Source organism: Uranotaenia lowii, chromosome 3 (assembly GCF_029784155.1).
Source record: "Uranotaenia lowii strain MFRU-FL chromosome 3, ASM2978415v1, whole genome shotgun sequence".
Taxonomy (NCBI): Eukaryota; Metazoa; Arthropoda; class Insecta; order Diptera; family Culicidae; genus Uranotaenia; species Uranotaenia lowii.
Window position 1 is genome coordinate 11,981,753 of NC_073693.1, and position 26,599 is coordinate 12,008,351.

The 26,599-nt window shown below is 32.5% G+C and overlaps 1 protein-coding gene across 3 annotated transcripts in view; it reads left to right on the plus strand.

The window, feature by feature from the left end:
- The window catches only part of LOC129750963 (opsin, ultraviolet-sensitive), a 422,334-nt gene that overhangs the window by 302,798 nt on the left and 92,937 nt on the right, over positions 1–26,599 (plus strand). For all 3 annotated transcript variants that reach the window (XM_055746185.1, XM_055746187.1, XM_055746186.1), the window contains exon 5: positions 19,257–19,445. In XM_055746185.1, the coding sequence (XP_055602160.1) occupies positions 19,257–19,445 (189 nt within the window). The remainder of the gene's footprint in view (positions 1–19,256; positions 19,446–26,599) is intronic.

Below are 26,599 nucleotides of genomic sequence, written 5' to 3' on the forward strand. Positions count from 1 at the left end.
CCGTTTCGTCGCAGACCTTCATCCGAAAGCAACTTGCGAAGCTAAAAATGGTTGAAGGATCGTCAGTGAAGGACCATTTGAAGATCTTCGAAGACCTTATTCGTCAGCTGAAGTTGGCCGGAGCGAAACTCGAAGAAAACGACGTTGTTGCTCAGCTTTTTGCCACTCTTCCCGAATCGTTTGATCCCTTAGTTACCGCCTTGGAGAATCTGGGAGAGGAAAATCTGAAACTGGACGTGGTTCGAGAGCGCCTTCTTGCACAGGAATTGAAGAAAACGGACCGAGTTGCAGATTCCAACCAAGAAAAACCTGCTGCTTTTCAAGGATCGAAACAGAGGACAGCGTTCGTTAAATTCACGGGAAAGTGCAGACGCTGCCAAAAGAAGGGACATAAGGCCAAAGATTGTCGTGTCAAGCTTGCGTCGGACGGACGAGCTGAAGCTAATGCTGCAAGTGGAGGTAAAGCGATAGCCTTCATGACTGGAAGGAGTTTTTCCGAACGAGCGACGGGTGTCGTGACCTTCAAATTGGATTCTGGGGCCACGGACCACCTCGTGAATGTGAAACACTGTTTCGCTGACCTTACGAAGCTGAAGGCACCGGTGATCATCAATGTGGCGAAAGATGATCAGTCGCTGATATCCTGGCATCGAGGAACAATTACGGGCGTCAATAAGGAAGGCGTCAAGCTGGTCCTGAAAGATGTGCTGTTTGTTCCTGATCTTCGAGAAAATCTTCTCTCTGTGAAGAAGATGGCGAAAGCAAATTTGGACGTTACTTTCAAGAAAACGGAAGCAACTGTACGGTACGACGGCAAGCTGATCGGAAAATGTCCCGTTCGTGGTGACCTTTACGAGCTTGATTTGGTCCTCGATACTGTGGCGGCCAACTTGTGTGGAGCTGTGAGCGGTAATCTATGGCACCGTCGACTTGGCCATTTGGGCATCCAGAATTTGCAAGCACTTGTAAAGCACAACATGGTAACAGGTATTTCCGAGGAACCAGGTAAATTGGATTTTTGTGATGTATGTGTTCTTGGAAAGCAGTGCCGAGAACCATTCTCGGGTACAAGAGTCCGTGCTTCAAGACCTTTAGAGAAAGTTCACTCCGACGTGTGTGGTCCTATCACACCGGCAGCTTGGGATGGTTCTCGGTACTTTGTCTCGTTTATTGACGATTTCACGCACTTCGCAGTAGTGTATCCCCTCAAGAAGAAGTCCGAGGTATTCCAACGGTTCCGAGAATACGAAGCGATGGCAACTGTCGCTCTAGGACATTCAAATTCGAAGCTGACTGTGGATCAAGGCAGAGAATATTGCTCCAAGGACCAGCGGGAGTTTTACTTGTCCAAAGGGATCCAGGTTGAGTCAACTGCAGCGTATACACCGCAGCAAAATGGTGTGTCAGAACGATTCAATCGAACAATCATCGAAAAGGTTCGTGCGATGTTGTCCGAATCTCAAACTCCGAAGTACCTGTGGAACGAAGCGGTTCTGGCTGCGGTGTACCTAACCAACAGAAGTCCAACGAGTGCTCTATCTTGCCAGAAGACCCCTGCGGAAATGTGGACAGGCCACAAGCCAGACCTGAGCAAACTTCGAGTTTTTGGCTGTAAAGCGTATGCTTGGGTGGCGGCGCAACAGAGAAGAAAACTGGACCCGAAAAGCAAACTGGCTGTGATGGTTGGCTATGCTCCAAATGCTTACCGTCTGTGGAATCCAGAGAAGAAGGAATTGTTCCTGTCAAGAGACGTGAAGTTTGATGAAAATAGTTTTCCGTTTGCTGCTAAGGTTCCTTGCGAAAGTCCGTCGAGTGTGGTCCCTATTCAATATGATTTCCAAGTTGAAGAAGTGCGGCCACATGAAAACCCCGTTGAAAGCGAAGAGGTGCCCCCGCCGGATCAGAACAGAAGCATCATGACTGACGACGAAGACGATGACGTTGACGAAACCGGAGCGCTCCCTTCGCAAACAGACCGTGGTTCGAACCTCGATATGGTAACCCCGAGGCGCGGCGAACGGGAGCGCAAGCTCCCCGGTAAGTTTAAAGACTTTGTTGTTGGAAAACTTTTCACTGCCGCGCAATCCTGTCCTACAGATATTGTTCCAAACGTTGATGCTGTTGTGGGACAAGATGAGGTCGAACATTCCATTTCCGATGCTCCTGAGGCGTATAAGGACATTGCTGGGCGAGACGATGAGATTTTCTGGAGGCAAGCGGTCGATGAAGAACTGAAGTCCCTGGCTGACAACCACGTGTGGCGGCTGGTAGAACGACCAGCTGGCGTGGTTCCTCTCAAATCCAAATGGGTGTTCCGGGTCAAGCAAGACGAAAATGGAAAACCTGTGCGATACAAGGCTCGTTTAGTCGCTAAAGGTTTCCTGCAGAAGGCTGGCGTCGATTATAGCGAAACTTATTCCCCTGTTGCTAAGTTGGCGACAATACGAACTGTTCTGGCTGTAGCGGTGCACCGGAAGATGTTCATCAATCAACTCGATGTCAAGACGGCGTTCCTGTACGGTGAACTAGAAGAAGACGTCTATTTGTCCATACCCGATGGAGTCACCGCAAAGCCGAATCTGGTGTGCAAGTTGGAACGGTCACTGTATGGACTCAAGCAAAGCCCACGATGTTGGAATAATAAACTGAATGACATCCTTCTGGTTTTCGGTTTCAAGCGTTCCTGCCATGACTATTGCTTATATACCCGAAACGACGATCGAGGGCGGGTGTTTATCGTCATCTACGTTGACGACCTGCTCATCGTTGGCAATCGTCTGGAGCTGATGAAGCAGATCAAGCTATCACTTTCCAAAAACCTTCAGATGACGGACCTTGGGGAAGTGAACCTCTTTCTCGGAATCAAGATCCGATATGATCGTTCTGCTGGTTTGATGTCTCTGAGTCAAGAAGTCGCTGTGGATCGTGTGTTGGCGAAATTCGGCATGGAAGATTGCAACCACGTGAAAACACCAATGGAGAAGGCCTGTTTTCTACCAACGAATGAAGGAAATCCGGTCTGTCATCCTTATCGTGAGCTACTTGGAAGTCTCATGTACACAATGCTATGTGTCCGTCCCGATATTGCATTCGCTGTTGCATACTTGGGAGGTTTCCAAAGTCAACCTGGCGAAGCACACTGGCAAGCGCTGAAAAGAGTGGTCCGATACATGAAAGGCACGAAGAACCTCAAGCTCCAATTCAAGCGAGACGAAAAGGCTGAAGTATTGATCGGGTTCGCTGATGCGGATTGGGCGTCGGATACTGAAGATAGGAAATCCGTGAGCGGTTATGTCTTCAAGGTATTCGGCAATACGGTGTCCTGGGCCAGTAGGAAGCAACAAACCGTTGCATTGTCATCCTGTGAGGCAGAGTATGCAGCCTTAAGCGTAGCTGCTTCCGAAGGACTGTGGCTACAAGGAATCTTAGAAGATCTGCAGCAAGTTCCCCCTGGTAAACCGTTCAAGATTTTTGAAGACAATCGTGGCTGCATTGCGATGGCCACAAACACCGAGAACAAGCGTGTGAAGCATATTGATGTGAAACACCATTTCCTGCGAGATCATGTGGCACATGGAAGGCTGCAGATCGTACCAATAGGAACAACAAACCAACTTGCAGATGCGTTCACCAAAGCACTGGAACCTGGACGTTTCTGCAACCTGCGGCCCCTCCTGGGATTGACCGATTCAGGGCGGGTGTTGGAATAATCGGCAATCAAAGAATGCTGGTTACCGGTCACCTCTATGGAAACGGAAGTTTTCTTTAATAAACAACCGTGAAAATTTTCTCAGTCTACATTAAGCTCTCCACCAAGCTGCTAATAAATCTTTTCCACTGTAAATCTTGTTGAAGTTATTTTTAACCAAATATCAAGAATCAAGAATTCTTAACACTGTTATGTACATTTATTTTTGACAAAATGCGCACAATTTTTATTTCTGAGTTGTGAGGATTAATGGTGCTGAACAAAATTATTTGTCAAGTCCTGTTCTTGGCTTATATTTTTACATGACATTATCACGTTCAGTGTATTGTAATATTGATTAAATTCAAATTCAATGTCGTTGTAACATTCCATGTCGTGTAATTTTAAGAAATTTCTCATTCAGCTTGAAAACAATTATGTAAGTTTACTTGTGTAAGTACTTTCGTAAATAAGCGAACCCTTTTATTATATTTGATAAATCGAATATGATAAATACCTTTCAAATGGAAGTTTTTTTTTCTGCAAAATGCATATAGTATTCTTAACACATGTTTAAATAGTTACTGGTTATCAAAATGAATATTTTGAAGAAAATTTTAATAACCATTACCGTTCATTCTTAGTAACAGTCGAATAAATCGTTCTTCCAAAAGTTGACTATGGATGACAAAAATAAATTTAAACATATTTCAGCGCATTATAAAACTTAACAGTAATTACCTTTCTCTATTTAATTTTTTCTGGTACATGTCACTGTAATACACTTTTCAAGAGTTTTGATTAGAAATTTAATTTTCCTTTTAGGCAGGATAAAAAGCTTATTGGGTCGACAACACTTTTTCCCTATTTTTCTTATCTTTTGCTCCATTTTGATTTTGGACTAAGCTCATAAAATATGAGCAAAATACAAATTTTAGACTCGTGTTCCAATCGAATTCAACGAAACAAACTATTTGCGACTAGATGCATTTACAGATAATCTGGACGATGAGAAGAGATTTCATGGTTCGCTCAAAATTGGAAAGGGTTCATGCCAATGCTCGGCAACCTCTATCCTTCTTTCTCAGTGACTATCGAAGATATATTTTGCTCTCTAAGCTATCTCCGTAAGGTAATGGAAATTTAACTTTGAAATGAAATTATTTCATCATTTTTTCATCAAATATTGAAAACTGCAATTCACACTTCGGCGCTATAGTGAGCGTGAAATTATTAATAACACGATCCACAATATGAACACTGGTACCTTATGCGCCGGAAAACTGCGAATTTGCAAATTTAGCGCAGATTTTACTTTATAGCACCGAGTTTACAGGTCCGATTTTAAGAAACAAACTTTTCCCGTGACAATACGCACCAAAATAGAATGCACTTGCTTTTATTTGTTTTGTGACTGTTTCTTCGCAGGGTTGCGAAATTTTAAACTCGCACATAACTTTACATCTTCTTAAATTTATATTTAGGTCCCTTTTATAAGTTTATGTTCAATACGATTGAAAATTACATCTTTATGGAATTAGATCATGATACAGTTAAGTCTTTCGAAAATTATGGCCCGTAAGCTTGGGTGTTTGTTAAGTTTAGATTGAAAATTATGTGAAATTAAATCAATTCCTAATTAGGGCGAAACATTATTAGGTCTTCAAGCGTTTCTGTCTCGTGTAATTTTATAAATTTTTTGGTGTGTAGTGAACTTCAACACTAGACTCTCAATTTTTGGACCATGACATTCGATTTCCCAGAACCTCAAATTTTGACTTTTAACTCGAGGCTTTTGATTTTGAACTCGATTTTCTCGAAATCAAGAATATGGCGTTCAGTTCGGTCTGGTCGAATCGCGACGAAATATGCTAGGAATCTAGGAGAAAAAAAACCACATCTAGGCTTCATATCGCCTCCACGTGCATTGAAAACATGTTTTGTTGAGAAGTACGTACCCAAATATTTCCACTAATCAGTATGCTGTGCCATGGTTACTATCCTCTCGCGATGCCTCGACCCTGGGCAATGTTCCGGAAATCAATCATTTTCACTGAGCCATGCTTGACTACATTCAGAGCCAAAAAATTAAAGCAGTAAATTTTTCTTTCTCCAACCAAATCATATAAACAATAATGCATGCCAGCAATGCTTCTCAATAGGGCATTTGCACAGTGCATTAGTATTAGTAAGCCGTTGGGCAAACAAATGTGACAGCCCCATGTGAAATGAATACAAATCGACGAAAGAAAGATATTTTTTGAAGAATTTATGGAAACTATTGAAAAGTTTCTTATATACGACACATTTTTCAAAAGCTGGAACATTTTTTGACTTGTTTGTGATTTTTGGTGAGGTTTTTTTTTTAACGAAAATGAAGACTTTATACAGGATACGAGCGTTTTAAGTGGAAGCAGGACAAATATTGCTCAAGTTTCTAAATCAATTTCGTGACGAAAACTCTTAACTTTATCTTCCTGGATTTTAAATTTTATATAATAAACCCAAATACTTGAACAAAAAATCTGGGGGAACCGTTTAATGTGCTTTACAATGATGGTTTGCTTGTTTTTCATTTGCTTGGTTCCGCACAGATATCTAATAAAATACTCACAGAATCGTTTCCACTTGTTAGCAAATGATTCGTGTGGGTTCTGCTCAGAGGGAAAAGCTAGTTTCGGTTTGCGCTGGTATCCTGGTGCATGGGAAACGGAACACTTTGCACTCGACCGACTGGTGTGATACGCGTTTCTCGCGCTGGCGTTGTCGATGAAGGTTATGGCCCGACTCGCTTGACTCATGTCGGTTAAACGCACTGACGAAATTTATGTCGACTGACGAGGGGCTATCAAATGGCAACGTATGAATAATGTGTAATAGCAATATAGACAACTGCATTTAAGTAATCTGAAATATCTGCGTCCCACAATTCGAAATATACTTTTTGAATGTTTTTGAGAGAAATTTAGCATTCATTTAATGGAAAACCAACATTTTGGTGGAATTTTGCTTTTTTCGCATATAAAAACCTCTAATATGTGCCCAACTGACCTCTTGTATGTGTGTGTAGCAAAAGCCCTATTTGAAACACTCAAGACAATTTTATATAGTAAATAGATGTTGGACATTAAGTACCCTGTAATAATAATAAATTCCAACAATTCTTCACTAACACTTCTATTAATTGTAAATGGAAAACTAATCTTCCCCTTTTTTCCCAGTAATGCTTAGCAGCAGCAACGGACTGGATTCCGCAATGCTGTCGTTATTACTTTGGTGAATTTTTCGTTTTGCTTCTTTACTTCACCCTTTGCACCGAGAAAGCAGCTACCGGATGAAGCAAAATAAAATCCGTCAAAGCCACATGTTTGCTTCCGGGACAATTCCCCGGTGCTGCATTTTCACTTACCTTTACTTTAGTGTTGCATTACATTTGCACTGGAATCACCAGTCTTAACGACTAAGTAAGCAAGCTTTTTTTAAGGGGAAAGAAATGTCATTACCTTACGTCTTACCATCATTGGAACCACAAAAGTATCCTAGCACAACTTGGTGGTTTCGGTTCCATTTCACACCTTCCCGGAAATAAGAGGAACATCGCAAAAACCAATTTCCTTGTTGGTCAATATTTTTAGTTCCACAGCTAATAAGAAAAATGCTGTAAAACTCTCCTGACTTGAAAGTTTTTACGGAGTAGATGTTTATCTTGAGGATTTTGTTCTCAAAAGATTCCTTAGTTGAAGACGAATGCATAAACTATACTTAAACTTTTAAGCATGCTTCGCATCGTTCATGGGATGGCCCGGGAGGACTGTTTACGTTAAAGCATTTTATTTCCCACTTGACGGTGCCATATCTTTTCAAGTAAAAAAAACACAAATAGATAGGGGAGAGTGGGGATACTTGATCCCCTTTTCTTATTTTCACCATATCTTTTTGGAAAAATTTAGCAACTCGCCGTCTTTGACATTTTCTGACAGCTTGTAACTTCAAGTTTCTATACTCCAAAAATTAGAACGACACTTGAATACGTTGATGAACTAGAAGCATTTTCGTGGGAGTAAAAAAATTGCGATTTTTCTGAAGTTAGGGGAGACTTGATCCCCTATTGAAGGGGACTTGATCTTTTATTCAGGAAGCCCTAATCCTTGTATAAGAATCAAACAAAACCCCATGATAGAATGTTAATTGACTATTTTGGTCAAGTTTGTTCTCATTTCACAATTTATAGCAGACATAAGAAGAAAATTCTATAACTTTGTCTCAACGCTAATAACATTGCATACTTAAAGGCGCTATTTTTTATTATTAAGAGAAAATTAATTATTTTCGCTCTTTTCTTCAGACAATTGTTTGATAAATATTAGTTTTCGGATACATATTAGTAATTTCGTAATCAGCAATCATAACGATCAATTCAGAAGAAGAATATGCCGTTTAAAAGGGGGATCAATTGTACCCAACTCTAGGGGATCAATTGTACCCATAATCAACATGTTAGAAAACTTTTTCTGAAAAAAGTTGCAAGTTTTCCATTGCTTTGAAAATATGGCATTATGAAGTTCATTTTACGCTCGAACGATTGATACATTGGAAAAAATATTTTTTTCATAGTTTTCCCATGTAAGGAACATTTTAAAGTGATGAAAAAAGATCTTCAAGTTACATTTTGTGAAATTTTTCAAACAATGTTCAATTACTCAAACAATTATTTTGTTAAAAAAATTTAAACTACAGGCATTGTTATTTTGCTCATTTTGGCACATTTTTCTAGAACATTTGATCTTTGTAAAACATTCCAGTTTCGAGATATAGCTAAGGAATCAAGTATCCCCAGGGATCAAGTATCCTCATTCTCCCTTACTGTTCCAGCTCGTTTTTTCCCGTCTCTCTTGGGAGAAACTATCGTTATGATAAATTTTTTGGAATCACATTTGCACAGTTGCAGACTGCAATTTGCCCGAACGGTTGAAAAACTTCATCATGTCCGATTGCAACGCACGGACGACGCGGCATTTCAGTGCGGATCAGTGCTCGGAATGATGTTTTCCTCCTCTATTTTATTTATCCACCGGCATTGATTGACTTTGTCGTATACGGGGCATATCGCTTCAGGATATCCGATAGGAACATGGCTATCAGCTGGATGTAGGGACCTATCTATATCGATGCGAATTGGCTGAACTTTCCGTGAGGGTTTTTCTCTGCTTGAGGTGTTTAAAGTTCCACCATTCAGGTATCTGGTAGGAGTCGAGCTGAATGGCGTTCAGTATGCCATCACAAGACTTGTCGTAAATAATAAAATTGAATGTATTCAGGGAATGGGAAAGACAATGAGAAACGAAAAATGGATGAGTACAATGTAAACATTACGTTAGTTTAACGAAAAACAAAAGGTCAATTAAGAGTTGACAACCACAATAACAACCGCCGATTTATCTGGATATACATATGTTATTGAGAGTAATTGGAAACAATTTTTTTTCATTTAGCTCAATCAGAAAATTTCGAAATAACAGCCATAAGGTATGTATATGACAATTTTCCGATGGAAATTGAATTGAAACGAAAATATTCTTATTTTGTTCTATCTAAACCTTTTTTTTTTTGAAAAATTGTTAAGTTGTAATTACAATGTTAAAATAACCGAAAAATGTTATTAGAATTCAAAAACGAACTAACTTTTTTAATGGTTTTATTCATCAATGTGAATGAGTCGGGGCGGTCGAATATATTGCCGCCTTATTATCATAGATGAACCACCCTTAAAGAAGTTATCCCGTTTTCGAAGCTTAATAACTTCTTTATCTAAACTCTTATCGAAATTCATTACTGGGATGAAATATTTGTTATACCTGGGCTTTAAGAAAAGCCGTGTTCAAAAGAAATCGACCGAAGGGCACTAAAATTATTATTGAATATCTGTTTTTCACGTTTCTCCCGAACAAAATGCCTTGAAATTCCATACCAACTTCAGGCGCGTTAAGCGACCCCTTCCCGTGATCTGATCTGGCCCAAATTTGGCATGATGTCTTGTACTAGGCATATGATTCAAGGTCTGCAGTGCATAACTTTTTTTAAAGTCGGGTCATTTGGAACCCTCTAATGCCCGTACAATTGTTAATTACGTCCCATTCCTCTCATAATATTCTGCGCAACATCAGGCTGAAGCTGTGTATGTACAGATTTCTTGTAAGGGTTGATCTCTTTGAAATGCTTCTTGGGTGCCTGCTTCAAAGAAGCCCCAGTTTTTTATTCGATGGGTCAAAGTTGTGGTGCGTTAGAAGGATCCATGTTATGGAATTCATTATAAGACTGTTATCCAGGAATTGACGAGAGTCTCTTTATTGAATCTACTCGCTTAGCAGTCACATGTGTATTATAGTTTTGTCTACCAAAACTTTAAAAATAACGAAAATATATACTGGGACTGTTATGCGAGAGGTGTAGTTTTACTGCTCAATCCAATTTAAGTACAATTTTGGCAAAACCATGGCATCTGGTGAAACTAAATTTCTGGCAACCCTAATTTTTTGTTCTACAAATAATAACAAACTTGATGTCGATCAGGTCATCAGAACATTTCAGAGACTTAAATCAATAATTTTCTTGTCAAAATATTATTTCTGAAAAAAAGGTCAGAAAATCTGAAAGTGTTACTCAAAAAAAAAAAAATATGCCCTGTTTAGGACGTTATAACTTTTTTTTCCCAACTCCTATCGCTTAGCCGTCTTGAGGAAAGATGCAGCCAGAGAATTTTCCAATACGCTCCAAGTGATTTAATTCCATTAGTATTTCGTAAGAACGAAATTTTCAAGAAAACCCAAAAAAGTGACAATCTCTGAATCAATTTAAGCGTTTTTCGAAAGGAACATAATTAAAAAATCAAAAATCGGGTAGCTTAATCTCATTTTAAAAATCTGCCTGCCTTCCTTTTGAAAAAAAAATTGAGACTACAGTCGTTCTGAAATTAGAGAAAAGTTACAATCCGGCACACTCTATTGCACAATGCATATTGAAGTAGCAACCAATGGCTATGTTGAATTAAAAAAAAATGACCATTAAAATATAATAACCATATATTGAATTATTGGTCGGAATATCTGATGTGTGTTGAAAGTAAATCGAACTTGATTTGAGGGTGCTTAAAAGCCCCAGAAACATAGTTTTTAAACACTTCAAAAAGCTTAAAAATTATGATGTAAAATGACTTAAAAATGCATAAATCGTCGAGATTTGGTGATATTGCAAAATTATTGATTATAAATCGAGAACCGATGAATTTCTAAGAGGTGTTCTCAAATTGGCATATTAAAAAAAAAAATAGCAACTCGCTCCAAACTTCATGTAAGGGGCCGTTCAGATACCACGTGGACAGAAAAATGAGATTTTTGACCCCCTCCTCCCCCTCCGTGGACTAGCGTGGACATTTGGCAAACCCCTACCCCCCTCCCCGGATGTCCACGTGGACAAATTTGAAAAAGTTTTAATTTTAAATACCTGTAATTTGATAGTTAGAAACACCACTTTTTGCCTTTTTGTTATAGAAATGGCTGATTTTGAAAAACCAAATAAGAATTTCCTGATAAAAAAATAATTCAAAAATTTAAATTTCTTAATTATTATATTTATTACTTGCTTTCAAGTAGCTACTTATTGTTTAAACATAAACTGGAAAGGTATGCCATTTTAAGATTTTTATTTAAACATCTTAATATTTATTCACCTTTAAAAAATATCTTGAAAGTCAGTATGTCCACGTGGACATGACGAAAACCCCTACCCCCCTCTCCGTGGACAAGCGTGGACATTTCCATACACCCCCCCTCCCCCTAAGTTGTCCACGTGGTATGTGAACGGCCCCTAACTTATGCTCATGGCGATGAGACTATCAATACTCAATTAACAAAAAGTTTCAAAATTGAAAAAAAAAATACAAAATTTTAAAAGATGCAAACAGTTAACATTTAAAAATGTTTAAAATGTTAAAAATTTCAAAAACTTCAACATTCCTAAAAAAAATTTCAAAATTTTGAAAACATCCTTAATTTGTAAAAAAAATGAACAAACTTAAAAAAAAACTAAATTTTCAAAATTATTTAATTTACAAATTTCCAAAATTATCAAACACTTAAAATTTTAAAATTTCTTAACATTTTAAATTTTAAAAATTTTCTAAATTCCATATTTACCAAAATTTTTAAAATTTTCAAACTTTTAAATATTTTCAAAATATGATATTTTCAAAAAAAACCGACTCTATCGGTGGAATTTTATATTCTTTGAGAAACAATATTTTAGAAAATAAAGATTATACACGGATAGAAGACTAGGATAAGATAAAAGATGTTGAAAATGAGCGAAAGGGTAATTTTAATTTGAAAAAATTTCATTTTCATCTCTCATCTTATCATTTGACATTTCATCTCTTCGTTCCTCACGGGCCTCCTAAATATCATTTCTCAAAAAATATAAAGTTTTACCTATATAGCTCATTAAATAAATCCATTTTAAAAACTTTTCATGATTAGCTCTGCATTTCATATTTTCAAAATATTTTGAATATCCTTTATTTCCAAAATTTAAAATAATTGAAATTTTCGAAAAACATAAAAATATGCATAACAAAATTGCAAACCTAATAAATAGCTATTCATTTTTTTCTAAATCAAGAGCATTTTTAAAATTTTTGAATATCCAAAAATTTCAAAACTTTCAATATATCCAAAAAATTTAAAATTCTAAAACAATCAACATAATCAAAATTTGATAATTTTTTGAAACTTCTTAAATTTAGAAATAATTTTGATATTTGAAATTTTGAAAATTTCTCAAAATTCAAATCATAATAAAAAATTTCAAAAATTAACAGAATATCAAAAATATTAACATTTTCAAAATTTATAAATATTCAAAAAGAAATAATTTTGCATAAAATTGCAATTATTCTTGATTTTGAAAGTTTTTTTTCATTTCCAAAATTTTAAAATTTAGAAGTTTCCAAAATTTTCTAGATTTACAACATTTTTCAAATTTATAAAATTTCCAAAATTTCCGTGCTATTTCAGTTTTTTTTTAAATTCCAATTTTTTAAATTTTGCGATTTCGTAAAACCTTGAATTTTGGAAATTGTCGTGATTCGGAAAACGTTTGAAATTTTCAAAATTTGAAAAAAAATTAAACTGATATTTTATTTTTAATGAAGAGATTAACCACCGTAATGTTTGTATGCTACTTTTTTTTTCAGGGATTTTCATCTTGTTGGATGATTCATCCCATCAGCCCCTGGAGTTCGAGCCCAAGAGCAAACATCGAACACAGTTGTACCGGATAAGTTTTTCAATAACTATCCGCCAACTGTAACGTTGATAAAGTCGCGAATGCCATAAAAATGGTAAAACGACTATAATCGAAACAAAAAAAAAAAAAAAAAAAAAAAAATCCCATCAGCCCTGTATGCTACTTTAATTTGTCGGCCTTAGCGGTAAAAAGTGATGTCCTTTTTAGTAGGGACATCTAAAGATTATGAAATTTTTATAGGTGGATAGAAGATTAGAAGAAAATGAAAGATGTTGAAAATGAGCGGGTAGAATTTTATTTAGAAGCATATCATCACATATCAATTTTTTGATCCTCACGGGCCTACTAGTATGAAGCGGTAGATACAGATATAGTTGCATCTACCCCCACACATTAGTAGGCCAAGCGTGGTCCGCCCCACAAGGGAAAACTTGCAGTGCGGACGAACAAAAAGATGATATGTGATGATATGCTTCTAAATAAAATTCTACCCGCTCATTTTCAACATCTTTCATTTTCTTCTAACCTTCTATCCACCTATAAAAATTTCATAATCTTTAGATGTCCCTACTAAAAAGGACATCACTTTTCACCGCTTAGGCCGACAAATTGAAGTCACACTAATATTTTATTTTGAGAATTTCAAAACTAACAAATGTATTCTTAATTTTCTAAATTTACAGTATTTTAAAATTTTTCAAAACTTTCAATAGTTGCAAAGTTTCCAAAATTGAAAAACTTCCAATATTTTTAATTCTTTTTTTTTTAATTTTTTAAATATCTCAAATTTGAGGATTAATGTGCAATAAATTTTAATTTTTTTTTCAGATTTAATACAAATTTAAAAATAATTAACAATAAAGAAAGTAATTTTTAAAATAAATAACAAAATTTTTAATATTTGAAAATCTTGCCAAATTTTTAAATTCAGAAAAATTTACAAAACAATCAGAAAAGTATCAATAGTATTGATACAGAACTGCTTAGAGGCAGACTCTTATTTTTTTTATTTATTATACTAAGTACAATTTTCTAAATCACTTATTACAATGTTTTTATTGATAGCTGAATTCGAATACCCGAAGCTGTCGATTTTTTTGGGTCATGTCAGTTATGAAAACGAATGCCACTTTTGAAGGATAACTATCATAAGAATAAAATAAATAATTTTTGGACAAATTATAGTTATCTGTCACATCACGTTGCTCAAACATACAAATGGGATTTTCCCATGCCAAAAAACGACTTGAGGCTATATCTATATGAATCAAAAATTTTCATTGATTTACTTATTGAAATTTTGTTGGCATAGCCTAGCTTATCCTCCAACGCCAGAAATAGTACATTGAGATTTTTTTTTACCGAAAATTTAAGCAGAAACGTTACACTGTTAGAAACCGGGAATTTTAATGTAAGGTTGTCAGATTTTTTTCAGCTCGGGCTTTTTAATCCTACAACCTGAAAAAATCCAGGTAATATCCGGGCAAACCCTGAATTTTTTTTTGAATGAAATCGACGCAACCGGGCCAGAACAGACTTTTTCCAATTTTTTGTATTAAATATCTGGACAACCCCGGATAAAACCGAGAAATCTGTGAACCGTTATTAAATACCTAAATAGCTTTCATAAACTGCTACATAGTTAATAAAGGAGTTTTACATATAAATTAATATATCTTCATGTTCTTAGAACAACATGAACATTTAAAATTTTCTTTTAAAATATTCTTTAAGTATTGAAACCCGAAAAGTCTGAGGAAGTAGAAAAGGGGAGGGGAGGGAGTTTTCGAAGATGCACAATTTTCCTTTCAACAAACATTATTTTAGATTTGTGCGCTTTTTATTTGTGTACGAGGCGCTCGGGCAAGTTGATATTGTGCATGTAGATTACTGTTTGGGGCTTTATTGCATACTCAAGGGCGTTTATCGCGCTCACTGTTTACTACGACTGAAATATAAAATCAGAATATTTAAGAAAGTTGTTTTATTTCTTGTACAATCCTTGTATAAGATGTGGAACACAAATTTCATAAACTGGAAAAAATATGTTCGTTTAATTTTGTTCAAATGCCATTAAACTAAATAAAAGTACATTTCGAAAAATTTCACAAAAGAAGAGTACACCAATTTGTTGTCTGAAAAAGAGTTCCTGTACTCTTAAAAGAGTACGCATGGTATCCCTAGCTTAGCTTAATTAACTGCTCACATCCACCTTAAATCAGTCATCTCGAAATGCAACATTTAAAATTTTCAAAATTAATAACTTCGTAAACTTCTTGATGTTTTTTACTTATGATCGGAATGTTATTGAATTAAACGCATTTCGAATCCCATGATCGCTGCGCTGCACAGTGGTTTAAAACTCGATAAACGTAATGTACGTGATAATCGGCTTTTTGAAGGCCTAATTGTCAAAATAGCTTTATGTTATGTTCTACAATGTTTCATCATTTTAAAATGCGCATATTTTATTGTAATTTTTTTCCTGATCTGTAAATTGTTACTTCCAGATCTTGGTGACAATGAAAGCTCGATTTCCAAATTCGTAACGTTCCCTTTTATTCGTTCAAAGCTCTACCGGGACACGTTTTAAATTCCTACGATTTCAACATTGATAAAATATAGGAATAATCTTTACAATTCTCAATCTTACGTTTAGTGAACTCTCTATACGTTTGCTTCTTTCTCGATTTTCAGTAATAGGCCTCCGCTATTCACCTACGCCTTTAATTATCTTAGGTTAGAAATTGAATTAAACGTTTCTCTACTAATTTCCCACCTCTGCTCCAGTTCGATACTATAGACACTATAATTTCATATAGTCTGGCAAAGAGAATGACGGGAGCCAATCGAACTGTCATTCGCGGGAGCCAATCGAGAAAAATTTCTAAATATTGGAAAATCATGGTGGAAGTATTGTGATTCACAAAGCTTTCTTGGCTTTTTAGTAACAATAACTAAAGGTATTTCATTAATTTAATATTTTCATTGACACGTGCGGCGAGATGAAACGCTAGGTAGAAGAATTTGTAAAGGCATGAAGAATAGGCGGATAGGCAAGCATCAGATGAGCTTCGTAGGATAAAGTTTGGATAGGTGTTGAAACTGTAAGTCTAGGGCATTTTTTATTGGAAATCATGAAAGTGTGGTGGTACGCCTTTGCCGTACAACAGACTACTCTGTATAGGAAGCGTGATCGACTTTTGATCAACACATTCCTAAACACAGCCTGCACAGAGCTTGAACATTATCATAGAATGCTCGATTGGCTCCCGTCATTCTCTTTGCCAGACTATATGAAATTATAGTGTCTATATTCGATACTATCGCACTATTACAAATTCAAAACCGCGAACTTGTGTGGTATTGTAGCCAAAATTAAAGTAGGTAAACGTTAGAATATCACTTAACATACTAAGCGTAAAGCGTACCTGTGCTAGACTTCCTGAGCAGATTCTCAATTTGCACCTTCCGTGCCTTGAATTAGTTGCAGATGCCTAGATTTAAGTAATTTCAAGTTAGATTTTAATACAAGATTGGATATTCCAACTATAGGCCTACCTTAGCACCTGAGTTTAGCACAAGTTAACAATTTCACAATAACCACTATGAATAACGCTTTTGTTTTCTATCATCAACAACAATAATTTCAGTCGAACCGTATTGTGTTTGTTTTACTCTTCTGTTTTCGGTCCACAGTTTCCCGCCTAACGCGCCTAACTACTTTTCTCACTTCTCACAACATTCGAACTCATTTCCGAAACCCTCGAACTGTCATTTGAAATTAGATGTGTTCAATGCTGTTTTCGGTTTCGAAGGTCAGTTCAGTGACATTCACCTATAAGTGAGATAATTTTTCTATTTTTTTTTTTTTTGTATTTATCATTCTACCACTATGACGTCTTCAGAAAAGTTGTAGATCATCTAATTTGAAGAAACTTTGTTGAAGGCGTTAAAGATCTATCTTTTGAAACAACATGTTTATAGACATTTTTTGAAAAACCAACCTCAAAAAGCGAAAAATTCGTTTAACTTTTTTTCGAAGCAAGTTTTGAGACAAACTTTGTTTGAGAGAGTTGTGAAAATTGTAAAACTACACCACTTCATTGAAGGTGTTGAGTCACTATTTTGAAGTTTAATGGTAATTTTTGGGAGATTTCTTTCAAAAAGGGCATGTTTTCATTGTTTAATATCTCTAAAAGTTGCAAACATACAAAAACAAAAATATAAACAAAAGAAACTGCAACCTTTCAACTTTCACGGACATATAGTTGTATTTGTATGCATGAGGTTTTATTAAATACTAAAATAACCTAACTGAAAGATGCCAATTTTAAAGTTTAAGTATAGCCGATTCAACAATTCCTCGATCAGCCAACTATGCCGTTCTCGCGTTGAAGCGAGAACTTATGTAAGTGTTTGAAAAAATGCTGAAATCGGTCAATGTCCTATTAGTCAATTGATAGATTGGAAATTATAGGAAAAGATGAAAGATATTATGCTTAAAGACCGAGGTTACCTCTGCATCCCTGTAAAATTATTTTTGTTGGAAGTTTGGGATGAAGGATATGATTGAGATACATTTTTGACTGTGGTTTGATCAAAAAACAAATTAATTCAACTATCCTGCACTAATCCTGAACTAATCCTGAAGTTTATGATTTGGTTTCGAGCTCCCTGATAAACATTTAGCTGGAATTCTTAGAGTTTTAAGTTTAACGTAGATCACCGCTTGTATGTACATTGTCTTAAATTATAGTTTTTCATTTGGATCAATATGTGATCCGTTGATTTATAATAAATAAATTAAATTAAAAAAATTTGTGACTGTTACCCGAAATGTTACTAATTGCAATTTTGTTATAAGAAATGTCTTTAAATTGCGATTGAATTTTTAATTGTTAATCAATGCTATTTAGTTTTCGATACAAATGGACGATTTTCTCAAAAAAAAATTTTTGATAAGGCTAACGACGTACACAAAGTGCATAGAGATCAAACCTTCTACGACGCCAATAGCCATCAGATCGAACCTTGTTTAGGACAAAGATAGTTATCCTTTCCCGGATTTGGCATTAGTAAAGTACTAGTCAAATCTTCGAAGATGTACGCTTAGGATTAGTTAAATCGATCTTTTTAAGAGAATATCAAGTTAAGTTGATATTCTACATCGAAAAAACATCTAACCGTAAACTGAAAGGAATAAAGGTTTTCGTCATTTTTCGTCATTCACTTCCAAATTCGAATAGATGTTTACGGTGCATATAATCAGGGGCAAAACTATTCCCAAATATTTCCAAAAGATTTTAATGGAATTCTTGCAAAAACTTGTATGAGATCTTAAGAATATTTCCCGATAAATTCCAGATGATTGTGTCTTAAAATGTATTGTAAAATGTGTGGGGCTTATTCTGCGAGTTACGTGACAAGACTTGTGATATGCTACATCGTTATGCTGACTCCAATAACTTTTTTATGCTTGTTTGTTTAGCTCAGATAAGCTGGAATCGGTCGTCGGTGCTCATCCGAATTATCGTTTAATGCCTAGCGCATTTCGTTGGGTAAGGAGGAAGTAGTGAAATTCCGCGTGTCACGTCATTCGTGTTGCAGAAAAAAAAACCCCGTTCTGAAACTGCATTTGAAGGCAAAATCCAAATAAATTTATTTAATGTCATGTTAGTTAATTTCATGTACCTTTAAATGTTCTCTTGTTGTTTGTTTATCGAATCTAATCTTATTATTCATTTCAATCAAAAATATTCGTCAATTTGTAGAGTTTCTAAAATTCAAAAACAGTTTGAAATTCTTTTGAACTTTGAAAATCGATATATAACTAAAATGTTTAAACTTAAGATCAAATGGTGCGATTCAAGCAAGGAAGATGTTTTCTAAATTATAACATAAAAACTCCGATAGCCGGATAAGAATACAATCATTATGACCACAAAACCATTCCTTAGTGGTATGAATTCTTTACTGATCCGTCCAACTTAAATTAGTTTACCAAGGCTTTCTTGCAGTCTGCAAAAGTAGTCAAAGTGATAGGATTAGTTATCTCTCAACTGGCTGTTAATTGAATTCTATCGTTCGTCTTCGTCTGTGCGAAATGAGGAGATCCTATCCAAATGCTAATGACAGCTCAGTAGCAAAGTTGGGCTACGAAAATCGACCCTTTTCACAAAATTCATCATCCCAAAATTCTTAAAAAGAAAAGCAATGAACTCTAGCCTCCTAACGCTGTTGATGTTGTCTTGTTTCGTCCATTCAGCAAATACATCGCCCTGTCCGGGTACAGTGGGCCACCAATCGAGGAAGCCTACCAGGAGCGGATCAACCCCTTCTGGTTGCAGTTTGCCCCACCCTCCCCGGGAGCCCACTACATGCTCGGGCTCGTCTACTTCCTGATGATGGTGTTTGGGCTGTGCGGCAATCTGCTCGTCATTCTGATGTTTTTCAGGTAAGTTTCGAGTATTTCGTAATTAGCATCGTTCAATGAGCGACGGTTGCATTCATTCATGTAACACGAGAGCTCCTATTTATGAATTTCAATTTTCCGGAAAAATTCTGGTGAAAAATTGAGCTGAAATATTAAGCTATTTTTCTTTAAAAACTAACTGTTGTGAATAAGCAAAGGAAGTCTTAGGACTTATTTTGCTTTGAAAACTTGATGGAAATTTTCTTTTAAAGTCTCGAACAGACTGTTGCAGTTTTCTCAAGTTATTTCCACAACATTGAGTTATGTTGTCCCTCGTTCTCACAGTTCTTGAGCATAGACATCAAGTTTTATGAGCAGACACTCAACAAAACACGGGCGTAGAGGAAACAAGTTTGCACTTTTCTTGCTAGCGTGGAGCAAAAACAGCAAAACTTTTTAGACGAACTGCAGATAGGGCCGTTAAAATTGATAGAGTTGAGCAAAAAAAAACGGAAAAAGCCTTTCGAAAGCGGAAGACAGCTGTTTACTCGCTGTTCGAATCAACCAAAAGGCGCCAAAACAAAAACTCGGAAACACGAGTTTCCATTCGAGTAGCACGAGGTTTTGAAAACTTTTCCCATCTGTGTGGTTGAAGTTGGGAAAATTTGGCGCTTGCAATGATAAAGATCGGGCAGCAGTCGAAGACAAATTGGAGGATTTTTTTTCTGTTCAACCTACTCTCATAAATATTTCATCTTAACTGCTTAATTGACAAATTGATTAATTTCGTGGTGAAATCTGGAACTTGTACATCTTACAATGCATTGATAGTCATTAGTCACACAAACTAGACACAATAAAAGAACAAATCTGACTGAAATTTTTGTTTTTTTACTCATTTTTTGCATTTTTAAGTATTTTTTTTGTAATTTTTTGTGATTTTATGTATTTTTTTGTAATTTTCTGTTTTTTTTTTTGCTATTTTTTTTAATTTTTGGCATTATTTTTTAAATTTTTTTGCGATTTTTTTGTAAATTTTTGTGATTTTTTAATAATCTCTTGTAGTCTTTTGTAATTTTTGGAAAATTTTGTTAATTTTTTGTAATTTTTTGTAGTTTTTGGTAATTTTTTGTAATTTTCAGTAACTCTAATTAATTTTTTGATTTTTTTGTTATTTTAAGTAATTTTGAAATTTTTGTGAGATTTTGTAAATTTTTGAAATTTTCCTAATTTTTTGAATTTTTTTTTTTATGGTTTTCTTTATTGGATATTTTAGTAATTTTTTGTAATTTTATGAAAATTATTGCAATTTTTTGAAATTTTATGCGATTTTTTTAAATTTTTTTGATTTTTTTTGTTATATTTTGTAACTATATGTAACTTTTTTAAATTTTTTTATTTTTTTGTAAATTTTGTATTTTTTTTGTAATTTTTTGAAAATTATTGAAATTTTTTGTATTTTTTTTTTAAATTTTGAATTTTTTTGTAATTTTTTTTATTAGTTTTAAAAATTTTTGTTACATTCTGTCAATTTTTGTGATTTTTTGAAAGTTTTTGAAATTTTTTGTATTTTTTTTTGTTATTTTTTATATCTTTTGTAATTCTTTGTAATTTTTTGAAATTTTTTTCATTATTTTTTTTTGTAATTTTTTGGAATTTTTTTGCATTTTTCAATTTTTTTGTTAATTTTTTTTGTTTTTTGAATTTTTTTTATTTGTGTTAATTTTTTATTGTTTAACGTAATTTAATGTATAATTATGTATTTTTTAATTGTTTTGTAAACTTTTTGTTTTTTTTTGTAATTTTTTGTATTTTTTTGTATATATTTGTAATTTTTTTTTAATTTTGTGAAAAAAAATTATATTTTTTTGCAATTTTATGTTATTGTTTGTTATATTTTGTTATTTTTAGTAATCATTTGAAATTTTTTGTATTTTTAGTAATTTTTAGTAATTGTTTGTTTTTTTTTGTGATTTTTTGGATTTTTTTTTGAATTTTTGTAGTTTTTTGCAATTTTTTGTAATTTTTTTTTATACTTTTTTTTTTGTATTATTTTGTAATTTTTCGTAAGTTTCTGTATTTTTTTGTAAGTTTCTGTAATTCGTTTTTAATTTTTATAATTTTCTGAAATAAATTTTTATTTATTGTAATTTTTTTGAATTTTTCGTAGTTCTTTTAAATTTTTTTGCATTTTTTTGCAAGTTTCTGCAAAATTTTCGCAATTATTTGTTCTTTTTAGTATGCACTTGAAATTTTTTTCGTGATTTTATGCATTTTTTTTTATTTGTTAATTTTTTTTATATTTTTCAAGTTTTTTGTAATTTTTTGTATATTTAAGTTATTTCTAAGTTTTTTGGAATTTTTTGACAATTTTTTTGGAATCGAAGATCGTTTTCAAAAATTTAGATAATTTTGACAATTTTGTCATTTTTGACAATCTTAATAATCTTGACAATTTTGACTATTTTGACAATTTTGACAATTTTGACAATTTTGACAATTTTGACAATTTTGACAATTTTGACAATTTTGACAATTTTGACAATTTTGACAATTTTGACAATTTTGACAATTTTGACAATTTTGACAATTTTGACAATTTTGACAATTTTGACAATTTTGACAATTTTGACAATTTTGACAATTTTGACAATTTTGACAATTTTGACAATTTTGACAATTTTGACAATTTTGACAATTTTGACAATTTTGACAATTTTGACAATTTTGACAATTTTGACAATTTTGACAATTTTGACAATTTTGACAGTTTTGACAATTTTGACAATTTTGACAATTTTGACAATTTTGACAATTTTGACAATTTTGACAATTTTGACAATTTTGACAATTTTGACAATTTTGACAATTTTGACAATTTTGACAATTTTGACAATTTTGACAATTTTGACAATTTTGACAATTTTGACAATTTTGACAATTTTGACAATTTTGACAATTTTGACAATTTTGACAATTTTGACAATTTTGACAATTTTGACAATTTTGACAATTTTGACAATTTTGACAATTTTGACAATTTTGACAATTTTGACAATTTTGACAATTTTGACAATTTTGACAATTTTGACAATTTTGACAATTTTGACAATTTTGACAATTTTGACAATTTTGACAATTTTGACAATTTTGACAATTTTGACAATTTTGACAATTTTGACAATTTTGACAATTTTGACAATTTTGACAATTTTGACAATTTTGACAATTTTGACAATTTTGACAATTTTGACAATTTTGACAATTTTGACAATTTTGACAATTTTGACAATTTTGACAATTTTGACAATTTTGACAATTTTGACAATTTTGACAATTTTGACAATTTTGACAATTTTGACAATTTTGACAATTTTGACAATTTTGACAATTTTGACAATTTTGACAATTTTGACAATTTTGACAATTTTGACAATTTTGACAATTTTGAAAATTTTGACAATTTTGACAATTTTGACAATTTTGACAATTTTGACAATTTTGACAATTTTGACAATTTTGACAATTTTGACAATTTTGACAATTTTGACAATTTTGACAATTTTGACAATTTTGACAATTTTGACAATTTTGAAAATTTTGACAATTTTGACAATTTTGACAATTTTGACAATTTTGACAATTTTGACAATTTTGACAATTTTGACAATTTTTAACAATTTTGACAATTTTGACAATTTTGACAATTTTGACAATTTTGACAATTTTGACAATTTTGACAATTTTGACAATTTTGACAATTTTGACAATTTTGACAATTTTGACAATTTTGACAATTTTGACAATTTTGACAATTTTGACAATTTTGACAATTTTGACAATTTTGACAATTTTGACAATTTTGACAATTTTGACAATTTTGACAATTTTGACAATTTTGACAATTTTGACAATTTTGACAATTTTGACAATTTTGACAATTTTGACAATTTTGACAATTTTGACAATTTTGACAATTTTGACAATTTTGACAATTTTGACAATATTGACAATTTTGACAATTTTGACAATTTTGACAATTTTGACAATTTTGACAATTTTGACAATTTTGACAATTTTGACAATTTTGACAATTTTGACAATTTTGACAATTTTGACAATTTTGACAATTTTGACAATTTTGACAATTTTGACAATTTTGACAATTTTGACAATTTTGACAATTTTGACAATTTTGACAATTTTGACAATTTTGACAATTTTGACAATTTTGACAATTTTGACAATTTTGACAATTTTGACAATTTTGACAATTTTGACAATTTTGACAATTTTGACAATTTTGACAATTTTGACAATTTTGACAATTTTGACAATTTTGACAATTTTGACAATTTTGACAATTTTGACAATTTTGACAATTTTGAAAATTTTGACAATTTTGACAATTTTGACAATTTTGACAATTTTGACAATTTTGACAATTTTGACAATTTTGACAATTTTGACAATTTTGACAATTTTGACAATTTTGACAATTTTGACAATTTTGACAATTTTGACAATTTTGACAATTTTGACAATTTTGATAATTTAGACAATTTTGACAATTTTGACAATTTTGACAATTTTGACAATTTTGACAATTTTGACAATTTTGACAATTTTGACAATTTTGACAATTTTGACAATTTTGACAATTTTGACAAGTTTAACAATTTTGACAATTTTTACAATTTTTACAATTTTTACAATTTTGGCAATTTTGACAATTTTGACAATTTTGACAATTTTGACAATTTTGACAATTTTGACAATTTTGACAATTTTGACAATTTTGACAATTTTGACAATTTTGACAATTTTGACAATTTTGACAATTTTGACAATTTTGACAATTTTGACAATTTTGACAATTTTGACAATTTTGACAATTTTGACAATTTTGACAATTTTGACAATTTTGACAATTTTGACAATTTTGACAATTTTGACAATTTTGAAAAAATTTGAAAAAATTTGAAAAATTTTGAAAAATTTTGACAATTTTGACAATTTTGACAATTTTGACAATTTTGACAATTTTGACAATTTTGACAATTTTGACAATTTTGACAATTTTGACAATTTTGACAATTTTGACAATTTTGACAATTTTGACAATTTTGACAATTTTGACAATTTTGACAATTTTGACAATTTTGACAATTTTGACAATTTTGACAATTTTGACAATTTTGACAATTTTGACAGTTTTGACAATTTTTACAATTTTGACTATTTTGACAATTTTGACAATTTTGACAATTTTGACAATTTTTTACAATTTTAACAATTTTGACAATTTTGACAATTTTGACAATTTTGACAATTTTGACAATTTTGACAATTTTGACAATTTTGACAATTTTGACAATTTTGACAATTTTGACAATTTTGACAATTTTGACAATTTTGACAATTTTGACAATTTTGACAATTTTGACAATTTTGACAATTTTGACAATTTTGACAATTTTGACAATTTTGACAATTTTGACAATTTTGACAATTTTGACAATTTTGACAATTTTGACAATTTTGACAATTTTGACAATTTTGACAATTTTGACAATTTTGACAATTTTGACAATTTTGACAATTTTGACAATTTTGACAATTTTGACAATTTTGACAATTTTGACAATTTTGACAATTTTGACAATTTTGACAATTTTGACAATTTTGACAATTTTGACAATTTTGACAATTTTGACAATTTTGACAATTTTGACAATTTTGACAATTTTGACAATTTTGACAATTTTGACAATTTTGACAATTTTGACAATTTTGACAATTTTGACAATTTTGACAATTTTGACAATTTTGACAATTTTGACAATTTTGACAATTTTGACAATTTTGACAATTTTGACAATTTTGACAATTTTGACAATTTTGACAATTTTGACAATTTTGACAATTTTGACAATTTTGACAATTTTGACAATTTTGACAATTTTGACAATTTTGACAATTTTGACAATTTTGACAATTTTGACAATTTTGACAATTTTGACAATTTTGACAATTTTGACAATTTTGACAATTTTGACAATTTTGACAATTTTGACAATTTTGACAATTTTGACAATTTTGACAATTTTGACAATTTTGACAATTTTGACAATTTTGACAATTTTGACAATTTTGACAATTTTGACAATTTTGACAATTTTGACAATTTTGACAATTTTGACAATTTTGACAATTTTGACAATTTTGACAATTTTGACAATTTTGACAATTTTGACAATTTTGACAATTTTGACAATTTTGACAATTTTGACAATTTTGACAATTTTGACAATTTTGACAATTTTGAAAAAATTTGAAAAATTTTGAAAAATTTTGAAAAATTTTGACAATTTTGACAATTTTGACAATTTTGACAATTTTGACAATTTTGACAATTTTGACAATTTTGACAATTTTGACAATTTTGACAATTTTGACAATTTTGACAATTTTGACATTTTTGACAATTTTGACAATTTTGACAATTTTGACAATTTTGACAATTTTGACAATTTTGACAATTTTGACAATTTTGACAATTTTGACAATTTTGACAATTTTGACAATTTTGACAATTTTGACAATTTTGACAATTTTGACAATGTTGACAATTTTGACAATTTTGACAATTTTGACAATTTTGACAATATTGACAATGTTGACAATTTTTATAATTTTAGCTTTATTTTTTATTTAAGCTTTCTCTGATCTTAAAGATATGGTTCCTAGGAATTCATGAAATATCGCGAACATAGTAATTTTTCTCATGCGAATGATTCCGACCTTGAAGGCAGAGCGCAATCAGAAATATCATTCTTCGATGTGAAAAGCTGCCGGCACAAGTGAATGCATTCGGTCCTTGCGAATCGGCACGGGAAAAATACTTTCCGGTTGAAGTTTTTCAATAAATTTCCTCCGGAGTATACGGGCGTGCACAAACACAGAAGTACAGCGTCTGAAGGGAGAAAAAACCAACAACAACCGTAGATTTATCGAGCAGGGAGCCTGTAGGGAGAACTGTTGATTGATGTTGTTAGTTTGTGTTTACTATCGGATATGAATTTTTATGAACTTCAATAGGGATATGCAGTCTGGCGGTATGAAAAATAATTTGCTTTTAAAGAAACTCCCGCGATTACGATAAAAAAAAAGGCGAAATTGCAATAGAATTTTAC